The 24014-nt window shown below is 39.8% G+C and overlaps 1 protein-coding gene across 1 annotated transcript in view; it reads left to right on the top strand.

The window, feature by feature from the left end:
- The window catches only part of prdm6 (PR domain containing 6), a 109292-nt gene that overhangs the window by 5689 nt on the left and 79589 nt on the right, over positions 1-24014 (top strand). Inside the window, exons 2-3 of the mRNA XM_078251516.1 lie at positions 5473-5621; positions 6006-6164. Coding sequence (XP_078107642.1) covers positions 5473-5621; positions 6006-6164 — 308 coding nt within the window. The remainder of the gene's footprint in view (positions 1-5472; positions 5622-6005; positions 6165-24014) is intronic.

Genomic DNA, 24014 nt, shown 5'->3' with positions numbered 1-24014 from the left:
ACCATTATATGAATGACATTACATGTTAAATTCATGTGTTTTTAAGATATTTCACATCACATGAAACCTGTCAGATTTTGCAGGGCCAGCCCTAGACTTTTAAAGGTCCTGTGACATGCTGCTTTTTGGATGCTTTTATATAGGCCTTAGTGGTCCCCTAATACTGTATCTGAAGTCTCTTTTATATAGGCCTTAGTGATCCCCTAATACTGTATCTGAAGTCTCTTTTATATATGCCTTAGTGGTCCCCTTATACTGTATCTGAAGTCTCTTTTATATAGACCTTAGTGGTCTCCTAATACTGTATCTGAAGTCTCTTATATAGGCCTTAGTGGTCCCCTAATACTGTATCTGAAGTCTCTTTTATATAGACCTTAGTGGTCCCCTAATACTGTATCTGAAGTCTCTTTTATATAGACCTTAGTGGTCCCCTAATACTGTATCTGAAGTCTCTTTTATATAGACCTTAGTGGTCCCCTAATACTGTATCTGAAGTCTCTTTTATATATGCCTTAGTGGTCCCCTAATACTGTATCTGAAGTCTCTTTCCCGAAATTCAGCCTTGGTGCAGAATTACAGCCACTAGAGCCAGTCCCACAATGAGCTTTCCTTAGGATGTGCCATTTCTGTGTCTGTAGCTTTAAATGCTATTGAGGAGGAGAGAGGGGGGGCAAGGTGGAGGGTGGGGGTGTGGCCTTGACCAACTGCCATGATTCGCTCGTTTGAAAGCCATGATGTCTCTCTTTCATGGGTGGGCCAAATTCTCTGGGCGGGCAAAGCAGAGAAAGGGGAGGTAACCTTTCCCCTTATGACATCATAAGGGGCAGATTCCAGATCGGCCCATCTGAGCTTTCATTTTCTCAAAGGCAGAGCAGGATACCCAGGGCTCGGTTTACACCTATCACCATTTCTAGCCACTGGGGGGACCATAGGCAGGCTGGGGGAACGCATATTAATGTTAAAAAACCTCATAAAGTGAAATGTTCATGCCATGATACCTTTAAAGACCCCCTCGTTATAATATACAATTGCCAAAGAAAAGGGCAACATTTCTAATAACAGGTGAAACACGAACATTTTAAAAGCAACCAAAACAGTAAATCAGCAGTTAGTCTAGAGCATTAGTGTGGGAAACTACAGGCAAGTACTTTAGTTTTCTTTAATTAACATACATGTATCAACATGTATGTTAATTTTTACTTGTTTTTACTTGTCTCTTAAATTCAGTGTGTTTCAGAGTTAGGGTTAGGATTAGGATTAGGGTTAGTTTCAATTTTTTTTAACAAATAGTCTAAAATTGGCGAAAATATGGTTTAAATCAGAAACTGTTTGATCAAACAAAATTACTTTGCACTGAACTCACCTGCAGTACGTCTGTGTGTGTATTTGTGTCAGTTTGTAGTAGCAGCTGCAGTACTTAGTGTATCAGAGCTCCAGTGTTGTTCTGCTAAAGAAAATACACAAATCAAAGCTCGCAGAGCTCAGAGTGAAACTCAGCAGCAGATCAGCGGCTCGGCTCGTCTGGTGACTTTTCATGTCATCAACAGTTTGAGTCTGAGTCTCCTCTTCATCATCTCCTCTGTCGTCTTCTCTTCATCATCTCCTCTGTCGTCTATCTGCACTGTGAACTTTCTAATGAAGCTGTGAAAATAAGTGTGCTTCGCTGTGGATGGACGATCACCTCTCTCATGTTCATGCATTAAGTATAAGTACAACATTGGAGTCAGGATGGGGTTAGCCTAGCTTAGCATGAAGACTGAAAGCAGACGCAAACAGTTAGCCTGGCTCTCTCCAAAGTCGAAAAATACCAGCACCTCTAAAGTTCACTGATTAACACGTTATGCATCACTTGTTTCATCTGAACAACTACAGAAATGCAAAAAAAAAAAGTTTTTTGAAGTCTCCCTATAAAGGGTAAACTCTTCATTTAAAGGTCCCATGGCATGACAAATTCACTTTATGAGTTTTTTTTAACATTAATATGAGTTCCACTAGCTTGCCTATGGTCCCCCAGTGGCTAGAAATGGCGATAGGTGTAAACCGAGCCCTGGGTATCCTGCTCCACCTTTGAGAAAATGAAAGCTCAGATGGGCCGATCTGGAATCTTCCCTTTACGTCGTCATAAGGGGAAAGGTTACCTCCCCTTTTTCTGCTTTGCCCGCCGCCCACAGCTGCCCAGAGAATTTGGCCCGCCCATGAGTAAATAGAGTTACAACCGTGGCCGCAAGCTGGTCTAGGCCACACCCCCACCCTCCGCCTTGCCCCCCCTCTCTCCTCCTCAATAGCATTTAAAGTTACAGACACAGAAATGGCACATCCTAAGGAAAGCTCTTAGCCCCCTTGTGGGACTGGCTCTAGTGGCTGTAAATCTGCACCAAGGCTGAATTTCGGAAAAGAGGGGACCACTAAGGCCTATATAAAAGAGACTTCAGATACAGTATTAGGGGACCACTAAGGTCTATATAAAAGAGACTTCAGATACAGTATTAGGAGACCACTAAGGCCTATATAAAAGAGACTTCAGATACAGTATTAGGGGACCACTAAGGCCTATATAAAAGAGACTTCAGATACAGTATTAGGGGACCACTAAGGTCTATATAAAAGAGACTTCAGATACAGTATTAGTGGACCACTAAGGCCTATATAAAAAGAGACGTCAGATACAGTATTAGGGGACCACTAAGGCCTATATAAAAGAGACTTCAGATACAGTATTAGGGGACCACTAAGGTCTATATAAAAGAGACTTCAGATACAGTATTAGGAGACCACTAAGGCCTATATAAAAGAGACTTCAGATATAGTATTAGGAGACCATTAAGGCCTATATAAAAGAGACTTCAGATACAGTATTAGGGGACCACTAAGGTCTATATAAAAGAGACTTCAGATACAGTATTAGGGGGACCACTAAGGCCTATATAAAAGAGACTTCAGATACAGTATTAGGGGGACCACTAAGGTCTATATAAAAGAGACTTCAGATACAGTATTAGGGGACCACTGAGGCCTATATAAAAGAGACTTCAGAAACAGTATTAGGGGACCACTAAGGCCTATATAAAAAGAGACTTCAGATGCAGTATTAGGGGGACCACTAAGGCCTATATAAAAGAGACTTCAGATACAGTATTAGGGGGACCACTAAGGTCTATATAAAAGAGACTTCAGATACAGTATTAGGGGACCACTGAGACCTATATAAAAGAGACTTCAGATACAGTATTAGGGGACCACTAAGGCCTATATAAAGAGACTTCAGATACAGTATTAGGGGACCACTAAGGTCTATATAAAAGAGACTTCAGATACAGTATTAGGGGACCACTAAGGTCTATATAAAAGAGACTTCAGATACAGTATTAGGGGACCACTAAGGCCTATATGAAAGCATCCAAAAAGCAGCATGTCATAGGACCTTTAATATATTTAATACTATGTTGGGGTTTCCACCTTTAGTGCTTTTAGTTTCAGTCAAGCCAAGCTTATTTTTTGGGCATTTTGGCCTGCAATTGATAGGCCAGTTGTAGACAGTAAGGGGGAAGACATGCAGCAAAGGACCGCAGGTTGGAATTGAACCCTGGGCTGCTGCGTTAAGGACTGAACCTTGGTAAATGGGGCACACGCTCTACCAGGTGAGCTACCAGGGCACCGTGGACTTTCTTTCAACATCTAGACAAATGAACACAGTTGTCAGCTACACAGGGTGACATACAGTATCCCATTAAACACAGTGTTCCCATTGGTGAAGACTACTTGAACTGGTTTGATAGGTTTCCAGATAAAGTGGAGGATCGAGGAGAATTCAGCCTGTAACATTTTTCCCATTTACTCGACCGTGAACCTGTGTCTCATTCTGTGGTTTATAAACGACCGTAATATGGTTTAATTTACTTCTATCAATCATGGTGTAAAAGTAGTTGTCAGCCTCTCAAACTGCGGATATTTAATTTTGGGAAAAACTGAAAAAAAGCAACATTAACATCCTGTTCCTCTCAGCCCGCTCTGCTCTGTGTGGCTCTGTGGGAGTTTTGTGTCCAGATAATAATCTCTCATTATGTTGCTACAGTCAATTAACATCCATTACTGTCAGACTGCATCTCTGAGTAAATGTTGACACTCGCTAATTCCCAGCAATGCTCTCACCACATTTAACCTGGAAAAACACTGCAGAGAGCAGAGAGCAGTTTTTAGGAGTTTTTCCCTTTTTTTTTAGGAGAGTTCAAACAGCACAATCCTTTTTCTCCCTCTTCCCTTTTTCTTCCCTTTCAGTTTTTCACTTTGTGAGATGGTTATTTTATACGACCAAAGGACAAACTAGTCTTTAAAAAATTAAAATACATAACAATGCTGTACACGGACAACAAAATCAACTACTGTCAGAAACAACCATTATAGCAAAATAAAAAAATACAATGATTTCTTCTCAAAACATTATTAGTTATGTTATTAATGTCATCTGAAGAAAGTAAAAACAGATTATTGTCATTTAAAAAAAAATTACAGTTAATTTGCGTATTGTGCAAAATGAAAATATATACTTCTGGGCGCCCAGATAACTCAGTTGGTAGAGCGGGCGCCCATATATAGAGGTTTAGTCCTTGACGCAGCCAGCCCGGGTTCACCTCCGACCTACAGCCCTTTGCTGCATGTCATTCCTCCTCTCTCTCCCCTTTCATGTCTTCTGCTGCCCTATATGAATAAAGGCCTAAAATGCCCCCAAAAAATAATATATATATATATATATGTATATATATATATATATATATATATATATATATATATATATGTACATATATATATATATATTATATACACTTCTACAACTATACAAATTGCAGCTTTTATCCAAAGTACAATCCATATTAAAATGATTTACTTACTTACTTATTTACCAGCTTTTGATACTGGTATCATTCAGTATATAATAATGTCAGGTACACATTATGTGTGTTATATTTTGACAGTATGGTGAAACCAACCACAGTCACTTTGACCCCAAAATAAAATAACTGAAATAAACCCACAGTCATTCAAACGTCAACACTATTCATTTTATTGGTCTTTCAATAGATAAAAGTAGATAGATATGACCCCCTGTCAAAACAAGGGTTGAATAAATGTAATTCAAATTTAGATTTTTTTAATTTTTCCTTATGATATGAACGTCATTAGTAACAAACTGACTTGACAAATTAAAATGATAGAATAAAGCATCTGTGCGATAGGACAAAAAGTTCACCTCTGAGCGTCTGCGAGTACCAAAAAATTAACAAAAACAAATCACAATATTCACAGAAATCACACTCACTGTTAAAAGTATTCAAATTATAGACTGGATTCAGGGCCTAAACACAGCATTTAGATTAAAGAAATGTAAATGTAATGTATATATGGTTTAATCAAGTGTATGTTGTTTGTCTGCTGTCTGCTGGTAATACTCAGTAGAATCTCCTCTTGTGTCCCCAGGTTGTGACATGTGTGCAGATAACAGGAACGGCGAGTGTCCGATGCACGGCCCTCTTCACTCTCTGCGTCGACTCGTCGGCACCAGCAGCACGGCGGCTCCTGTCACCCTGCCGGACGTCCCTGATTGGCTCAGAGATCTGCCCAGAGAGGTGAGACTTCCTGTCTGTCTGTCTGTCTGTCTGTCTCTCTGTCTGTCTGTTTTGTGTTATACAATGTTTTAAAATAGAATGGAAATATTCAAGTAAAGTATGTAAGTGCCTCAACTTTGTACTTACAGTAAGTACATTACTTGAGTAAATGTACTTGGTTCCAATCCACCACTGACTTTTGCCCCAGCTGTCCTGTGGGAGTCGTCTCTGATCCTGAACAGCTGCCCAATGCATAGAAATAAATTGTATTAATAGAAATATCTGCTCTGAGCAGAGTTGTTTTATTGACTTATCTGTGTGTGTGTGTGTGTGTGTGTGTGTGTGTGTGTGTGTGTGTGTGTGTGTGTGTGTGTGTGTGTGTGTGTGTGTGTGTTGTGTGTGTAGGTGTGTCTGTGCACCAGTACTGTTCCTGGTCTGGGTTACGGGATCTGTGCGTCTCAGAGGATCCCTCAGGGAACCTGGATCGGCCCGTTTCAGGGAGTCCCTATGCTGCTGGACAAACTGCATTCTGGAGCGGTCAGAAACAGCAGACACCTTTGGGAGGTAAGAAAGGCTGTGAGGGAAAGGGTGTGGACTTATGGGTACTGTAGTGGACATGTTGTTCGCTCACGTCCAAACTGTCTCACAGTATTGTTCAAGATTACGATGAGTGGGAAGTGAACTGTCCAGTGTTAATGCCTTCATGCACAGGAGGCGAATCCCTGTGAGGAGGATAACAGGTGGTGGAGAATGAAGCGTGTTTGTGTGACGAAAAAAAAAAAAAGTGTACAAAATCACACTTTTCATACTTCCTATTGATGGGCGAAAATGAACAAACAACTCTTTTTGAACGACTCTTTGTCTGGTATGTACAGAGTCAGCCTGTCAAACCGTTCAAACGTACCAGTGCTCATGAATCCCCGACAGACGGCAGCATGGAAGGTTAATGGTGCATTTATAAGCTCCTTGGATGGTCATCCCTCTGACTATTGTGTGTTCATGAGCTTTAGGCCTCAGTTATTACGTAATGCAAACTCAGGTTGACTGGTAAGAGACTGGTAAGAGAAGTTTTGTGGGGGTGGACAATAACAAAAAGTATTAAAACTCCAAAGGTTCAATACATTTTCATGTATCAACTCAAAGGAACCAGTTCTGTGAAAAGAGTTAGTCCGCCTATCAATAATTTTAACATGACAAAACTATATTTCTCTTTTTAAAGATGCATTTGGACAACATGTACGTGACTGAAATGTGTTGAGTATCACTTGACCAAGAGTGGAGATAGACATTCTTATTGTTATTGAGACCTTTAAACCTGACTTGACCATTTAGTGGCACATCACTGCAGGTCTTCGAAGGTATTCAAAATTCTTACATTGTATTTACAAGTATTAAATATTGTCTCTGCAGGCAGATTGTTGTGTAGATGGCTGCAGGGCGTCAGAAAGACGTTCTACACCTCTAAACTGAAAGTGGGATTGTTGTGATAGTGGATTGTTGCTGCAGGAGGCAGTTCAATGATTCAATCCTTTTTTTTTGTGGAGTTTCACTCAAACATCGTCCCCCCTGTCAGCTACAGCAGTAGGAAGATCATCAGTGGAGTGAAGATTTTAGCAAGAACCTAAAATGAATTAATCATTTTAAAATTGGTAAACCTTGCATGCGTTTCATGCCAGATCACATTAATTCCATTGCTTTTATCATTAGAAATGATTGTTACAGCTAGAAAATACTCAAAAAGATGTATCGTCCCTGCTGGTTTACCTTTATACTCTTGAAGCCGGTATAAAATTGTTAAAAAGTCTTACATTTTACTCAGTGATCTTGTGTGCATATAGTGTGTGTGTGTGTGTGTGTGTGTGTGTTTGTGTGTGTGTGTGTGTGTGTGTGTGTGTGTGTGTGCGTGCGCGTGCGTGCGTGCGTGAGTGCGTGCATGCGTGTGCTTGTGGTCAGCGTCATGTCACCTCTCAGTCCATTGATCAGAGCAGATTGTATTTACATACAGTGGCAGGAGAAAGTCAATGTGGCAGTTATAAACAGCTGCATTAGCATTAGAGAGAGAGGGGGGAGAGAAAGAGAGAGGGAGTGAAGGATGCTGGGAGACAGAGAGATAGATGAGTCCCTTGCGGCCGAGCTGGTAAAGGTCAGTCAGACGTCGGTTGATCGGACATCAGTCTCTCTGCTGTTAACCGCAGCAGCACATCAGGAGGGGTGGGGGTGGGGTGGGTTGGGGGGGGGGGGGATTGGGAGCGTCCTACAATGGGTCAGAGGTCAGGGGGGTGTGGGCAGGCAAAGATATCATAGGCCAGGTCCAGCAGGAGCAAGGAGCTCGTCACGTCAGGATTTGTGCTTCAAACAGAGAAAGAGTTGAGTTCAATGACAACAGGATTTTACACTTCTTAATTATTTGATCTGACGCAGACTCAGTACAGAGACTTCTACAGTCAGTATGCAGCTGTTAGAGTGTCTTTACTGACAGTAACTGATACTGACAGATGATGTTAAAAGTGATCCTCCACTCAAACACTTTTTCAACTTTTGAGAGTGACACCTTTTTTTCATTTTCGTGAAATGACGTGACTTTATAATCTAAAATAACGTGGGATGCACAGTATGTATTGGGCCAATACATTATTGTCCGATAATGGGAAATTTATATTATTATGTACGGTCTATGGTATTATTCCAATAATGAAATTATAGCCAATAAATAGAGCTGATAATAAAGCTTTTGTTTTGTATTTATTATTTCATCTGTTGACATGTCTGATTTGACAGATTTTGTCAAAGCAATTTGAAATTCTTGCTAAATGCTCTATAAAAGCCAACGTATGTTTGTGTGATGTACTTTACTAGAAGAAAGAAATTAACATTTGAAGAGTGGAAACGAGTGAATTTATTTAGGTCAGCGCTATGGAATAATTAATCATTCTTCTTTGCTCACTACATCTTAGCCTTTCTTACCCTCAGGTGTGCATAAACTACAGGTTATGAACTTCTTTTTAAAATACAAAAATGTGAAATGATGGGTTATTTTATTGGTACCTGCCATGAGAAGCAGGTAATTATTATTATTATTGATATCGGCTAAAAATAATCCATATCATGCATCTCTAAAAATTAAATCTTTATTTTTATAAAGTTATGACTTTGTTTTCACAATATTTTACTTTTCACCCAACATGTTTTCTTGAAATCTCTGTTTTCGGGTGGAGAATCATCAGTAATTATGTGTTAGATTTATAGTGTGAATATCCAACCATTGGCATTCTGTGCATTAGCCAGACTATTTATTTCTTGACTAAAATATAATATAATTGTGTTTTTTTTTTCTTTTTTTTTGTTTCACCTATTTTGACTTGCTGCTTGAGTGATGAAGTTACTTTTCTGTCCTTCAATAATTAAAAAAAAATTCATTTTCAGAAATGTCATGTTCCTATACGATTACGGTAATCAAACCTTCATTCAGGTCAGGAAAAATGACTATTTATTGTTGTAAACAGAGATTTTCCATCCTCAGGGTATGTGATATACAATACAATATATATACAGGTACAGAGTGAAAAAATACATCTCATAAGACTGAAAACACTACTGGATAAACGTGTGGAGGTTTAAAATACCAATTATTCCTGGATAGGCAGTAAAAACCAGAGTAAAGAGGAGAAAGAAGGTAAAGTGAATTGGCCACATTAAGGTTTTCTATAGTTCAGTGTTTAAACATCTTTGTCCAGTTGTTGTACTTGGACCCAGCAGAGTGGAGCTGGGTCGTTGAAGCCGTTGAAGCCCTCGGCCCCGGAGAAATGCTGATCCAATAACCCGGCTCTAACCATCGGCAGATTATCGGCTGCCGGGCTTAAACCGGTCATTAGGCCTATTGATGAAGAAGCTTTACACACAGATCCCATTAAAACTCACTGGTTGTTAAACTCGCTTATTGACGCTCCCCAAAACAGGAAGAGATATTTGTCCTATAGCCAATCAGAGAGCTTGTGTCATGTTGTCTATGGTGTCTGGGAAGGGCCAGTTTTAATTAAGACACTTGCCGTTACGTCTGGGTGGAACAGAGGAGGATTTTCTGGTGCTGCAGTATATTAAGGCCCAACACAATGATCTCCTGCGAGACCGAGCTCAGCGTTTGAGTTTACGGAGGAATAATTCTTTAACACTCTGACCTGGAGCTTAATCATTCACTGTTTCTGTACTCGTGACAAAGAGATGTTGACATATTATTTTAATATCTCTATAATATGTTTTGTGATTTAACCCCATACATGAGGTCTGATGTAGGACAGTGGAGAAAGCATCCTTTAAAGCACATTTTCAATAGACTGCTTTATAGATAAAGTTTAGTTTAGTGCTAAATCAATTAGATGATTAATCAGTTAATCAATTGGCAGGAAATTAATGGACAGAAATTTCTTATTCTTTTTCTGGTTCCAGTTTCTCTAAAGTGGAGATTTTTATGCTTTTCTCTGATTTATATCATTGTAAACTAAATATATTTGTATTTTGGACACAACCAGACGTCTGGGCTGTCCGGCTGTTTTTCACTGTTTTCTGCCATTTAATACACTAAAACATTTACTTTACTTAAACATATTATTGATAATGGAAATATTTGCTAGTTGCAACCTGCATAGTTATTTTTGTTGTTTACTCTCCTGTATTAAATGTTTTACTTTATAATCATAACTTTTTTGATATTAATGAACGTCCGTTACATTCAAGCCATTGCCAAATGAGTTGCTTCAAAGCTAATTAAGACTATCAGCTCCACTCAGAAGATCCGTTCAGAAGATTGTGTCGTCCGGAAACTGGAGTGAAGATTATTACCTTTTCTGAAGAGTCCATCATGTTTTTTTAATCCTCCGTTTCCTCCTTGGATACTAGCTTACTGTGCGATCACGGAAAATTTGCATCATGTGGACGCGCCAGCAGTTTTGTTGTCATTACTTAATATTCCTCATGGGGGAGACAGAAACTACGCACTAGCTTTAAGTATAATAAGAATTTGCAGTCAAACATTACAAAAAGAGAAGCAATGATGGAAAGAGGTTATTTACATTAGGTTTATTCACTTCAACTTATATAAAAGCAGGGGCAACCTCTAGCTCACCCAGTAGAGTGTGCGCCACATGTAGGCTAAGTCCTTGGCAGTGTCCCAGGTTCGAATCCGACCCACAGCCCTTTGCTCCGTATCGTCCCCTTTCCTGTCTTCAAGCTATCCTATCAATTAAAGTCCATAAAAGCCCAAACAAATCATCTAAAAAATAAAACAGAAACACTTATATAAAAGTAGTAAAAACCCACAATTAAAAATACTTCTGGTCCTAAATTAAATTTTTTTGAATGTGCAATTAAATGAACTCAACTATCAAAAAGAAAGTATAGAACGTGTTTGTGCTTTCAGATCAGTTAAAGAAGGAAACAGGGGGAGTAAAGGAAAGCATCAAAGGCAAAAAATAAGAGAAAGAAAAACTGGAAAGACAGAAGGACAAAAGACGTAAACAATGCAAGAAAGAATGGGAAGAAAAAAGGAAGGAAGAAAAGTAGAAGGTATCTTATCCTCCTAGTGATGGTTTACGATCTTTTTAAATTTTCAATGTGAAATCTGAATCTGCCAAGTAACCAATCAATCTCATTTAAAGTACCAGAAACTTGTTTGACTTGGAAAAGTTTGATTCCAAAGTCTGAATTAGTCTGACTTACCACCCACATTTTTAGTAACTCAAATAGATCTTGTTTTGGTGTACAGAAAAATGCACAGTGCACAACTCTTCTAGTCTGGCTATCACCAGACCAAGCTCAATCTTTTAAGATTGAACATTAGTCTGGGGAGTCTGCTCTGTATTTTCTACTGCACAAGATGCGTGATCAACGGGCATACTTCAAATGACTCTGTATGCAATGGGATAGTCCTTCAACCAATCAGACCAACAATACGGGTGACGTAGAAGCGACATTGGCTGCTTGATCGCTTCTCTATCGTCATTGTGTTAAACCTGCCAATAGCGCGCCAGATGGATAAGCCAGTTTGTGATTGGTTCCCGCAAATTTGTAACGGAAGCAGGATAGATAAATGTACAAGTTTCCTGCCTGAGCTGCAGGGCGAAATCAAATCGCCGGCAGATTGGGCTGGGTTTACCCAGTCTACAGCTCTTCTCCACTATACCTGCTTTATTTAGAATGGCCGTGCATGGTAGTGAAGAAGATTTAGTCATTTAGTTTTGAAAGAAAAATGGTGTGGTCGAGATGGACGCAGCTGTATGTTGTGAGTGGCCAGCAGGATGTCAAACAGTCAAATTGGTAATCTAGTCCAATAATGATCTTATCTTGTGTTGAATACGAAAACTGAATTTTCATAGCAACCTGTAACTCTAGCCATGAGATAAATAAAGTAAGATATATAATATTTCCCTCTAACACGTGTTGTTTGGATATGAAGCTAAAGGAGACTTTTAGCGTCAATAACAATGCCAAAGGCACCTGACCAAGCGTCTGTATTTTATGTGATTGGAGTGAGAATGTGTTGGAAAGAAAGTCTCCTAAAGTGGAAATGCTGCCCTCCAGTTAAGTACCAGAACCTGAGAATTGTTGTTGTTGAGTCACATTACAGGGAATATTTCCATTTGTGTCTGACCGTACTTGCTGAGGGAAAGGAAGGCAGTTTCCCGAGTATTCGAACTGGTGACCTCCCGGTCCGAAACCTTGAGGCAGTTCTGATTGAAAAGAATGTGCAGTACAAACAGGAGAAACATCCTGAAGTCACAGCTCTGACCTCGTCCTCTGAGGGTATTTTTTTTTTACGGGAGTTTTCTTTTGGACAGATATGAGACGGGACGAGCTGTCAGCGCAGAGTCAGTGAAAACAGACCCAAACATCAGAAAGAAAGGAAAACTTCAGCTGCACAGTTTGAGGCTAAATATTTTGTTAGTGTGATGGGACTCCTGAGGATTCAGAAAATTCCCAAATCCCTGTTGGTATCTTGGCTTTTTACATCTTAAAATATATTTTCTTTGTCTGTTTCTTGTAAGTGAATCACTGTTGTCCGTCTTAACTCGGCTGTCGGTCGGTCCGTTTGTGTTTGTCTGTCTGTCCATCATCTTATTCCTGCTGTATTCCCTGCAGAATTCCCATTGCCTTTGTGTTTTCAGTGGTTTGTGGTCACAGCGTCCAGTAAAAACTCTGTAATGTTTTTCGACTGATGTCATTATTTAATGTTTGTGTAACTGTCTGTATTCTGGGTTTTATTAAAGGGCCACTGACATCATCAGTTTGATTATCAATAGTTTTTATGTAGAATTATATGATTTGGTTGCCTGTTGCTTTGATTGCAGTGAGGCGTTTGAGTTTTTATCGATGGAATTTTGGAATAAAAGCAGGGACGACCGCACTGATATACTGCAGCAGTTTAGTTTTAAGTTCTAGCTTTTTATCACTGTATCATGAGCTCATGGCTCATAATACAGTGATAAAAAGCTTTTAATGTGAAGATATTCAAGAAAAAAGTCCTGTCACTTCTACGATGTAGTGATGAAAGTGATTGCAACAAAATGTTTTCTGTCACAAAGTTGCAGATTATAGGGATGTCATTGAGTCCAAACAGTTATAGGTTCAAAGATTATTTGAGATATAAACTGACAACGCATATTACATGACCCTTCACATACACTGGGCATATGCGTGCCGGTTTAAACAGGAAACAGATTCTCTGATGTTATTCTGCGGTTGAAAATCATGGCTGTATAAGTTGAAAGGCAAAAACAAAAGCAAAAAGTAAGATCAGGGATTTAGATCGACGACTAGGTGGAACTGTTACTGAATGCAAGCCTACCTAACCGGTAAGACCGGCGTCTCGTTTGGAATACAATCTCTTATTTTGCGAAAATAGTTCACCGAAACGTGTTTTTGAAAACATTTTAAGCGAGAAATAGGCCATGCAGTTGCTGACGGTCAGTTTAAAAGATTTTCAGCTTTTGAGAGGCGACGAGCCGAGCCGGCCGCTCCTCATTTGCATAAAGTTGGCTGGATTCAACTTTATGCAAATGAGGAAGGAGCAGGTTACTTGACGCCCCGCTTCTCCAAAGTCCCCGCGACGCTACCAGAATGCATTGCACGGCTGCTCCCATAGAAATTAATGGGAAGCGTGGAAATGACACTGACAATGGACACGTACAATTAGGGTTATGGGTTAACCATTCTAAACCATGTTATCTGACTATGTGCATCTGTTTAGTCCAATCAAAACACACAGATCAGAACTATAGTTGGACCAGAACTGGAACCAAGGTGAACCAGAGACCCTGTTCTGGGGTTTAAATAAAAAAACTCTTTCTGGCTCCCAGGAGATCATGTAACTTGAAGTTCGGACTTCGGCCACCATAAACCACCACTCACCGATGCCGCTGTTTGGTTAAACCCACTCGGTGAGTCAGGTTAACTCAGTTCATTTCTCCACTCTGTGTGATATTACCCTGTAGGCATGGTAACCACGGGAGGTTCAAGAACAAAGACTGGGGATTTCCCTCAGGGCCTTCATGTTGGAATAACAGAGTGTATTTGTGTATAAGTGTGTAGTCTCTTCATAAGTCAGTGTGTTTTCACACAGTGTTAGAGCCGCTGGTTGTTTCCTCTCCTGTGTCGCTGTCTGTTGAGGCTTCATACGTTGCGATGAGCTGCAGTATGAACCGTTAACGTTCTCTTCATGTCTGAGCTTTGAAACCTTCTCTGTAGAGCTGCAAAGATTAATCCATTAGTTGTTAAATATTAAAGTAATCGCCAACTATTTAAATAATCGATTATTCGGTTCAGGGTCATTTTTTATGAAAAAGAAGTACAACTTCTCTAATTCCAGCTTCTTAAATGTGAACATTTCTTCTCTCCTCTGTGACAGTAAGCTCAGTCCTGTAGGTGTTGGTACCTCAGTCCTGTAGGAGTTGATACCTCAGTCCTGTAGGTGTTGATACCTCAGTCCTGTAGGAGTTGGTACCTCAGTCCTGTAGGAGTTGGTACCTCAGTCCTGTAGGAGTTGGTACCTCAGTCCTGTAGGAGTTGGTACCTCAGTCTGGGTGCTCGACGCTCTGCTGCCTCTCCTCGCTGTGTGAGAAAGCAGCAGCTTCAGACTGTTGACTCTGAGGTGAATCAGGGTTGGTTATCTAAATATTATCCATTTCTCTGAACGATTATTACCCTCTGATTTATGAGTCGGCTCTCTGCTCGCTGAAAACACAGTTTCACATGGTGACGAGGTTCTCTCTGGATGTGTGGAGGTCCAGACTGTTGCTCTTGGGCACGACGGCGGCGGTGATGGCAGCAGGTTTATGAGGCTTACTGCTGAAAATGACAGGCTGTGATTAAGAAAAATGAAAGATTTGGTGGACTAAATACCACTGAATGAGGAGCAGTCAGTCTTTATTTTGGTTTTATTTAACCTTCATTTCACCTTGCAAGTCGGCTATGAACACATGTGGTTAGCGAAGATTTAACATCAGATGGATGTGGAGAGAGGGCTTTCTCTCTGTTAGGACACTGAGGGGGAGACAAAAGAGGAGAAACAATAAAGATTTTGAAGTTAAAAGGGAAAAAAAAGGCGCTAAAGCTTGACATTTGGATTGAACTTAAAGCAGGCCAGGAGGATTTGAAGAGATTTTAAACACATATGTTCCCCCTGATGATTCTGAGCGGTTTAAAGGATAAGGCTGGTGCTATTCTATGTTTTTTGTTATCATCAGTAAATCCCATAAAAAGACCAAAACCAACAACATGTTAGTCAGTCTCTCAATACCTTCTGACTTCCTGTCTGTAGCTCTCAGCTCCGAGCCCATTGGTTCCTATGAAGACCTAAAAAGGATACAATATTACTATATGTCTTGTGCAACCAGCAGCTCTATAGTTCGCTCTGTCCGTCGGTCCACAAGGAAATTCCCCACGCTTTGGCGGCCACAGTATTTGCCCCCAGGAGGCTGAAATTTGGCCGGAAGGTCAAGTGTGTGTGTGTGTGTGTGTGTGTGTGTGTGTGTGTGTGTGTGTGTGTGTGTGTGTGTGTGTGTGTGTGTGTGTGCGCGTATGTGTGTTCTTCTTTAACTATATTCGTGGGGTCCAAAAAACGGGAATGCATTGTACTTGTGGGGTCCGGACAGCTTTGTGGGGCCAAAATGCTGGACCCCACAACTTTAAAGGGCTGTTTGAGGGTTAAAACTTGGTTGTAGGATTAGGGTTATAATAGTTATGGTTAGGGTTAGGGTAAGGGTTAAGGTTAGGCATTTAGTTGTGATGGTTAAGGTTAGTGTAAGGGGCTAGGGAATGCATTATGTCAATGACTGGTCCCCACAAAGATAGTGAAACGCTCTATGTGTGCGTGTGTGTGTGTGTGTGTGTGTGTGTGTGTGTGTGTGTGTGTGTGTGTGTGTGAATGCCTGCGCGTACATGGTCTCAACCATTGCACATTTGCACTTGTTTAATGGTGTTCCCTTTAAAGTATTATATATAACTAATATTATTTTTTATAAAAAAAAATTTTTATTAAAAAATAATACAGTTTTTCTGACAGATGTTTCTGCATTTTAGGTAATTATTCCGTGATTTTAGGGGTTTTAGTTACATTGGCGCTGTTATTTTACTGGTCAACAATTTCCTAATAATTTCCCACTAGAGACAAAGGTGTTTTAGTTGGAGTTTAGTTGATTATATTGAGTTTATATTTAGATTCTTTATAATATGATCCCCCCAAAATGTAAAACTTTTTTTCTTACACTTTCTCAAAAAACATCATTATAATTGGATAGATCAGTTACTGCCGACAATACTATTTATACATATATGTGCACCCAATACAATAGGCCCCCCAAATATTATAAAAATGTCAGTTTATGCAGAACTATCTTACCTATTGTTCTTCACCTTAGGATTGCCCAGCCCCTCCCTTCAGAAAAGACCTAATGAGGCAAACCTGCATCCACTCTCCCTGATTACGCTGGTAAGCAACTGAGCTACCCTCCTATGAACCCATACAACCTGCCGAACAGACCTATGTCAAATAATAAAGTAACAAATACACTAAAACAATAACCTACAACATTAGCGATATTAAGAATTAAGCAGACACAAAACTGTCTTAATTTTGGGAACAGGGCCTAGTGAAAAGGAAGAAAATGTAGCCTTTTCACAGTCAGCTTTTGAGAGGCGACGAGCCGAGCCGGCCACTCCTCATTTGCATAAAATTGGCTGGATTCAACTTTATGCAAATGAGGAGCGGGCAACGACTTAACACCTCACTTAGCCTTAGCTAACATGGCTGTGAGCCTGGCCAGCCAGTCGTGTATTCCAGAAACAAAAATAAAGTTTTATGACGTGGTGTATGATGTAACGTTAACGTTAATGTGTGATCATGTTATACTAATAAGTTAACATGGCAAAAATAAGAATTGTTTGCTTAGTTGACCCTAAATTTCTGTTATGGATTAATCAGACTCGCTGGCCAGGCTAAACAATAGCCATTTAAGCTTAGGCTAGTGAGCGTGTTTTTTATTGCGCTCGCGAGATATGACATCATTCTGACGCCATAAAAGTGCTGTTTACAAAGAACTTTTACAGGTCTCAGATGATTAGCATTCAGCCTGAAATAACCCACCTTTGTTGCAGAGTCAGTTATATCAGAGTTAAAGTCCTTTTTTTATGTGGCTGGGTTGGCTCAGTGGGTAGAGCAGGCGCACATATACTTGGAGGTTTATGCCTCGACGCAGAGGTCCAGGGTTCAAATTAGACTTGTGACGATTTCCTGCATGTCTTCCCCCTTTCTCACCTAGCTGTCCTATCAAATAAAGGTAGTTAAGCCCAAAACATTATCTTTAAAAAAATAAAGTCCTTTTTTATGAAGTGCTCACACTAATTTGTCCATCACCTGCGGGAGGAGGACGAGACACGCTAAGATTAGGAAAAGGAGGAAGATAGAAAGTGGAGGGAGTGAAGCGGAGACATGGTGAGATAAGGAGGAGGAGGCCGATGAAGAGAGCAGATTACAGAATTAGTGGAGTTTCATTGATTAGCTGTAGAACAGAAGCGTACGAGCATTGATCGGCTCTCAGGAACAGTTTTACAAGATTTGGACTGGAAAAGCAGAAGAAGTAGACAATCGTGTGTTGTGTAGAGAAAGAGAAGAAGAACCTTTTCTGATGCTGTCTGCAGATACTGATTGGATACTGAAACAGCTGATTGGTCAGGTTGAGGAACAACGACACACCATCCTATATCTCTACTCACTTAGCCTACCTATTTCTCACTTTTATTTGTCAAAGCTGATACTGTTGGATGGTAAAACACTTGAAGTGCTGCATTCATGTGCTGGTGTGAAGCTCCGACATTTGACAATTGAGAGTTGATTGCTTAACAGAGACCTTTTTTTATTGCAAAAACATCCTAAATATGCATTAACCTTTTTAAAGCATCCATGTTTGCTTATTATTAGTTCTAGGAATTTTATATATATACGTATATATATTTTCATATATATATATTATATTCATATATTCGTTTATTGACATATATAGCACATTTTAGACACAAGGGCAATTCAAAGTGCTTTTTATGCAATGAGACATTTCATTTACGGGATCGTTCCGGAGACGCCAGAGGATCCGCCAGATGTTCCTCATTTTCGGCCAGATGTCCCTTAGCTTCCGCTTTCTTTGTGTTGGCATTCTAAACTCCGGTCGAATCACGAAACATCTCCGAGCTACAACCAAGGGGGTAAGCTTCGCTTCAGAGCTCGAACCTCCTATGGCGCCATTTTGATGCTACCAAACGATCACCTTCCGTTAGCATTCCATTGACTCTAATTCATTTTGACGTCACCTTGACAGCGAATAACTTTACATCTGAAGCTCCATTGTTTATTTCTAAAGAAACACGACAATGTATAAAAGGCTCCATTACCTTGTATCTCACGTTATGGCTCCGTAGCAGACGTTTTTGTAAAAATAGGCTAACGATTGTGTCATAACCACGCGACTTACTGTCGCATAGTAGAGGAATTACCGTACAGTACAGGAGAAGCTCGCAGGCAGTTTCGACTTACATTAGCTGTTTAAGTTTAATTACTTAATGTTAACTTAACAGTTTATATACTGTCTATGGCTAGAACCGACAATCAAATTACATTTTTTTTTTATTAAAATTGTCATCACAATTAACAATTAAAATTGTAATCACACTCGACAGCCAGTTTAATTCCAGAGTTCGCCTCCCTACGTACACACGTTCCACCAAAACAAGTTCCTTCCCGAGGCTTTTTTGCAGAGGCACTGTGGCTCCGTCCGGCTCAGCGCCGCCCAAGACGATTGTGATTGGTTTAAAGAAATGCCAATAAACCAGAACACGTTTTTCTCCCACCCCGGAATGCTGTGTGGACTAGTCAGACCCTCCTTCGCAGCGCTGTGGAGGAAGGTCTGGCAACGGGAGACTATATAAAACATAACAGAAAATAAGACAATTTATAAAAGAAAGAATAAATTAAGCAAAATACAGCAGATTTAAAGGATTTAAGAAGCGCAGAAGTATAACATTGTAACATCTTTGAATGACCTCGGAAAAGGCAGTGGCAAACAGAAAAGTTGACTCTCAATCCTCAAACCTCATAGATCAGATATAGACACTATTTTAAGATAATTTTGGAAAATGTTGCCCTGGGTTTTCATCCAGGAGAGGTCAGTGAAACCCTTAGTTTGGTGTTAAATTCCTCATTAGGAAAACTGCTCACATTTAAATTGACTCTGACTCAGACTGGCTAATCTAGACATCTAAATCCTCAGTTTATCTGCTCTAAAATGCCACAACTGCAGCTGCTGTAGCACTGCGACATGTACTTTGTATCAGTAGTGTGTGTGAGAAGCAACAAATTGTCAGCCAAAACAACTACGTCCTATTAGAGAACATCGTACATAAATCACTTGGGTTAAAAGATGGATATAGATGTGGGTTTAAGAACAATCAGAGATTGGAACTAACACTCCATAATGTGTAAAGTGAATATTTTGTACAATTTGCATCTCAGCCCACTCCCATATTTTATTTCTAGGAAGGTTGCCTTTAACAGGGTGCGCTTGCATTTGTTCCTGTCTTACAGTTGGGTTATTTTATAATATTTAGTTTTTTGGAACAATACGTAAAGTTTCTCAGAGGAGAATCCTCAAAACACACCAAGAAGTTTTGCTTGAAATGCTCTTTGAAGCAGTCGCTGTGGGACGCTCCTGCACTTCTAGCATCTTAGAACCAGCTAATCATGCACAGAGATGACCTCACAAAATAAATTCCACTTCTTGGGGAAACGTTGTTTTGTCAAGAAAAACAAATCTTGAATCTTGACCTGAATATGACCAGAAAAGCATTTTGTGTGTGTGTGTGTGTGTGTGTGTGTGTGTGTGTGTGTGTGTGTGTGTGTGTGTGTGTGTGTGTCTGTATGCATTTTCAGACAGGAATGTAGTTCAGTTATCAGTTAAAAACACTTAACTGCAGCTCTGAAGCAACACTGGCATGTAAATGGCTGCTTTACCATCAGAGGATGATGTGTGTGTGTCAAAAAGTCACTAATGCAGCAGTGAGTTATCATGTCTGAAGGTGTTACGACACTTTCTCTCTCATCACACTTACACACACACACACACACACACGGTATCTCTGTGGCGTCTGCTCGGTCCAGACAAGGAGAGAAGACTTTACTCTCTGTAATAAGGTCAGAAGGTTAAAACTCTGTATTTCAGACACACTTTCTGTATCTTACACACACACACACACACACACACACACGCACACACACACACACACACACACACACACACACACAGCTGTTGGTTGAGGTTTTGCAGATCGCTCCCCAACAGCTGTCACTCTATATGTGTGTTCAGCGTAAAAATGCAAAACTACCAAATATTCTCATTTCAGAGCTCTAAATTTGATGTTATCCTTGTGAAATGAGAGAGACACTCTGAAGTGTAGGACTAAAGTATTTTTTTGTTGTATTCAGTACCAATACAACGAGATTAAAAAACACTAAATACTAAAAAATGTCCTGCATTTAAAATCCTGCTTAAATACAAGTACTATCAGTACTAAAAATGTACTTGCAGTAAATGGCTACTCGTTCTGCAAAAAACAGATTCAATTTGTATTAGATTAATAGTACTGAAGCATCGATGTTAGAGCAGAATGTTGTAGTTGCTTGAGGTGGAGCTAGTTTTAAAGTTCCCTAGTTTAGTCCAGTGGTTCCCAACCTAGGGGTCGGCCCAGTCAAAGGGTCACCAGATAAATCTGAGGGGTCGTGAGATGATTACAGTAATAGGAGAGAAGAAGAAGAATAGTCATTCTGGCAAATCTGTTATTATAATGAAACCATGAGAAGTTGACAGAAGAAATGTCTGTTTGGTGAAAATACTAACAACTCATAGACATCTGAAGCATTGCAAAGATCCCCAAGTAGACACACCTTTTTTCTGCAGGGACACAAACTCAAAAGGTTATGAACATTGGCAATCTTTACCTTGTTGTGTTGTGTAAGCTTTTTTGTCTAAAGTCTTAATCTGAAATATAACTAGAAAATGCATTTTCTGCAGAAATTGCGTGGGAATGCTGAATAGCTGAATTGCTAAAGCTAAACTGGTTGAATAGCTTAAATCAGTAAGAAGAAGTTGAAATAGTGAGAATAATTGAAAAAGTATGAATGGTTTCAATTAACATAAATTTCATTAAAAAGTTGAATAACACCACTAATATATAAAATAATTTATTTTCTAACTGAAATTATGATTAAGTCTGGAAGAGTTACAAATGCTATGAGAAACAGAGATGAAAATGCGGAAATATGAAATAAATTGTTTGAAAAATCTCAAATGGATTGCACTGCACTGCTGAAAAACTTGGATGTTGAAATGTAAAATTGTCAGTTGGAAGATGAACGGCATTACCTTATTAAGCTAAGAGCTGAAATACATTTCTAGAAAAGCTGGAAGCTAAACTAATACTGTCAAAAGTGGAAGTTCAAATAAATTGACTTTGTATTATTATCAGACATATCCATAGCATAGAACAAAAAAGCATGACCCATAAGAGCTGAGAGGTGAATATATTGCCTGAAAAGAAGTAAGATATATACATGGATGAAATCACAAATGACACGGGAGAGAGAGAGAGAGAGAGAGAGAGAGAGAGAGAGAGAGAGAGAGAGAGAGAGAGAGGGACGAACGGACGGACAGAAACAAACGGAGACAGAAACAAATGGAGACAAATAGACTGACAGACCCAGAGAGAAACAAACAGACAGACAGAGACAGAGACAGGCAGAGAGAAACAGAGAGAAACGAACAGACAGACAAAGACAGGCAGACAGAGACAGAGAGAAACAAACAGACAGAGACAGAGACAGACAGACAGAGACAGAGAGAAACGAACAGACAGACAGAGACAGAGACAGACAGACAGAGACAAAGAGAAACGAACAGAGAGACAGAGACAGACAGACAGAGACAGAGAGAAACGAACAAACAGAGAGACAGAGACAGACAGAGACAGAGAGAAACAAACAGACAGACAGCGAGAGAGACAGAGACAGACAGACAGAGACAGAGACAGACAGAGAGACAGACAGACAGAGACAGAGAGAAACAAACAGAGACAGAGACAGAGAGAGACAGAGAGAAACAAACAGACAGACAGAGACAGGCAGACAGAGACGGAGAGAAACAAACAGACAGACAGAGAATATAGATAGATAGATAGATAGATAGATAGATAGATAGATAGATAGATAGATAGATAGATAGAGACAATACAACTGTCTGTGAAAGTGTTGTCATGGTAACGTATGACCAGTGAAAACACCCTTTGAAGTCTGTGATGAGATCAGGTTAACGACCGTGTCACCTGCTGAAACTGTCAGCTGTGCCACACTGGAGCTATTCAAAGACACAGAGTAAGCTCTCAAATAAAGGCTCAGACTGCTAAAACGATAAGGGGTATCAGTCAAATGATGTAATCGTGACTACCACAACGCCTTTGTGAACGCATCAATATAAAATTTATGTGGATAAACTTAAAAATGTGGCCATATCAGCAATTTAAAAAAGTGGTTCGCTATGAGTTTCGCTGGGAAATGTGGAGGATGTTTAACATGGCAGCGAATGGAGGAAGATTTGGAACTGTTGTCATTTGGAAGCTCATCGAGCCAAATATATAACTCAAATCGCATAAATGAGCACATTGGCTGAAACTAGACAAAAATACCTACGTTTTGATGTATAAATTGTGTATGACAAGTAAAAATTGTGGGTGTGAGAGCAATTCATAAAGAAGGGACAAAGATATTTTTTTAAGGCTCCACACTCTACTTGATGACATCACTCACTCTGGCAGACGCCATACACACTCTGTTTAATCGATAAAAATTCCTGAAATGATCACTAAACTTAAACAGCTTTATCAGAACAAACTGTAAAATATATCAAACTGAAAATATATAGTCTAATACCTGAAGCTTTTGTAAACATTTTAAAGTTTGTTTGGTGTCTGTAGGTGAAAGTACAAAGGAGCTGAATCTTTTGGGAACGGAAGAAGATTTTAAGGATTTTAAGCATGCTCTCATTGGCTTCAATGTTAAAAAAAAGTGTTAAAAAGCTTAATATTTTAAAAAAGTATAAATAGTAGAAAAAAAGTTGAAAAACGTACGGAATAATAATTAGTTTATAAAGAACCGAATAATAATAGTGGGAATGCTGCTGAATCAGCATTCCCACTAACTAAAGCCACAATCAAACAAATGCAGTGGAGTAAAAAAGTCCAATATTTAGCGCTGAGATTGCTTCCCAGGGAAAACTAAAGCCTTTCACCCATGTGTGTTCCTTGTTTTAATCCAAACCACAATCTTTTTCCTAATCTAATCGTTTTGGTGCCTAATCTTAACTTTCGTCGCGACAAAACGCTTATGTTTTGTGGACTAAATTTAACCGTAATGTCCGTCGAAACGACCGGCAGCTCGCAGTGCTTTGTACCCGGCCCAAAGTTTCGGGTAACTGAACCACCAACTACCGCTGATACAACGGAGGTCTGTAGCCAGCGTCTTGTAGCTCTGTAGCAGCTTAAACAACTAGCAACTGCCGCTCACCGTCATGGAGCTCGTAGCCAGCCGGCATCACATGACCAGCCGGTGGTTTCCTAATTTCATAGGATATCATACGCTTTGGTGTGCATACATTTTCGTACAATATCATACGGACCGGTTCATGAGAATGCATTGGCCTATGTGACTATATATAGACTATATATATCTTGGGTGCGACCAGTAGGGATGCACCAAATCCAGAATTCGGCTTCGGATTCGGCAGAATATTGGGCTTTTTGACGGGGTTCGGTTTCTGCCAAACCTTCGAA

The sequence above is a fragment of the Sander vitreus genome, chromosome 5 (assembly GCF_031162955.1).
Source record: "Sander vitreus isolate 19-12246 chromosome 5, sanVit1, whole genome shotgun sequence".
NCBI classification, from domain to species: domain Eukaryota; kingdom Metazoa; phylum Chordata; class Actinopteri; order Perciformes; family Percidae; genus Sander; species Sander vitreus.
The sequence above is the reverse complement of the archived record's forward strand: the minus strand, read 5'-3'. Positions and strand labels throughout refer to the sequence as shown.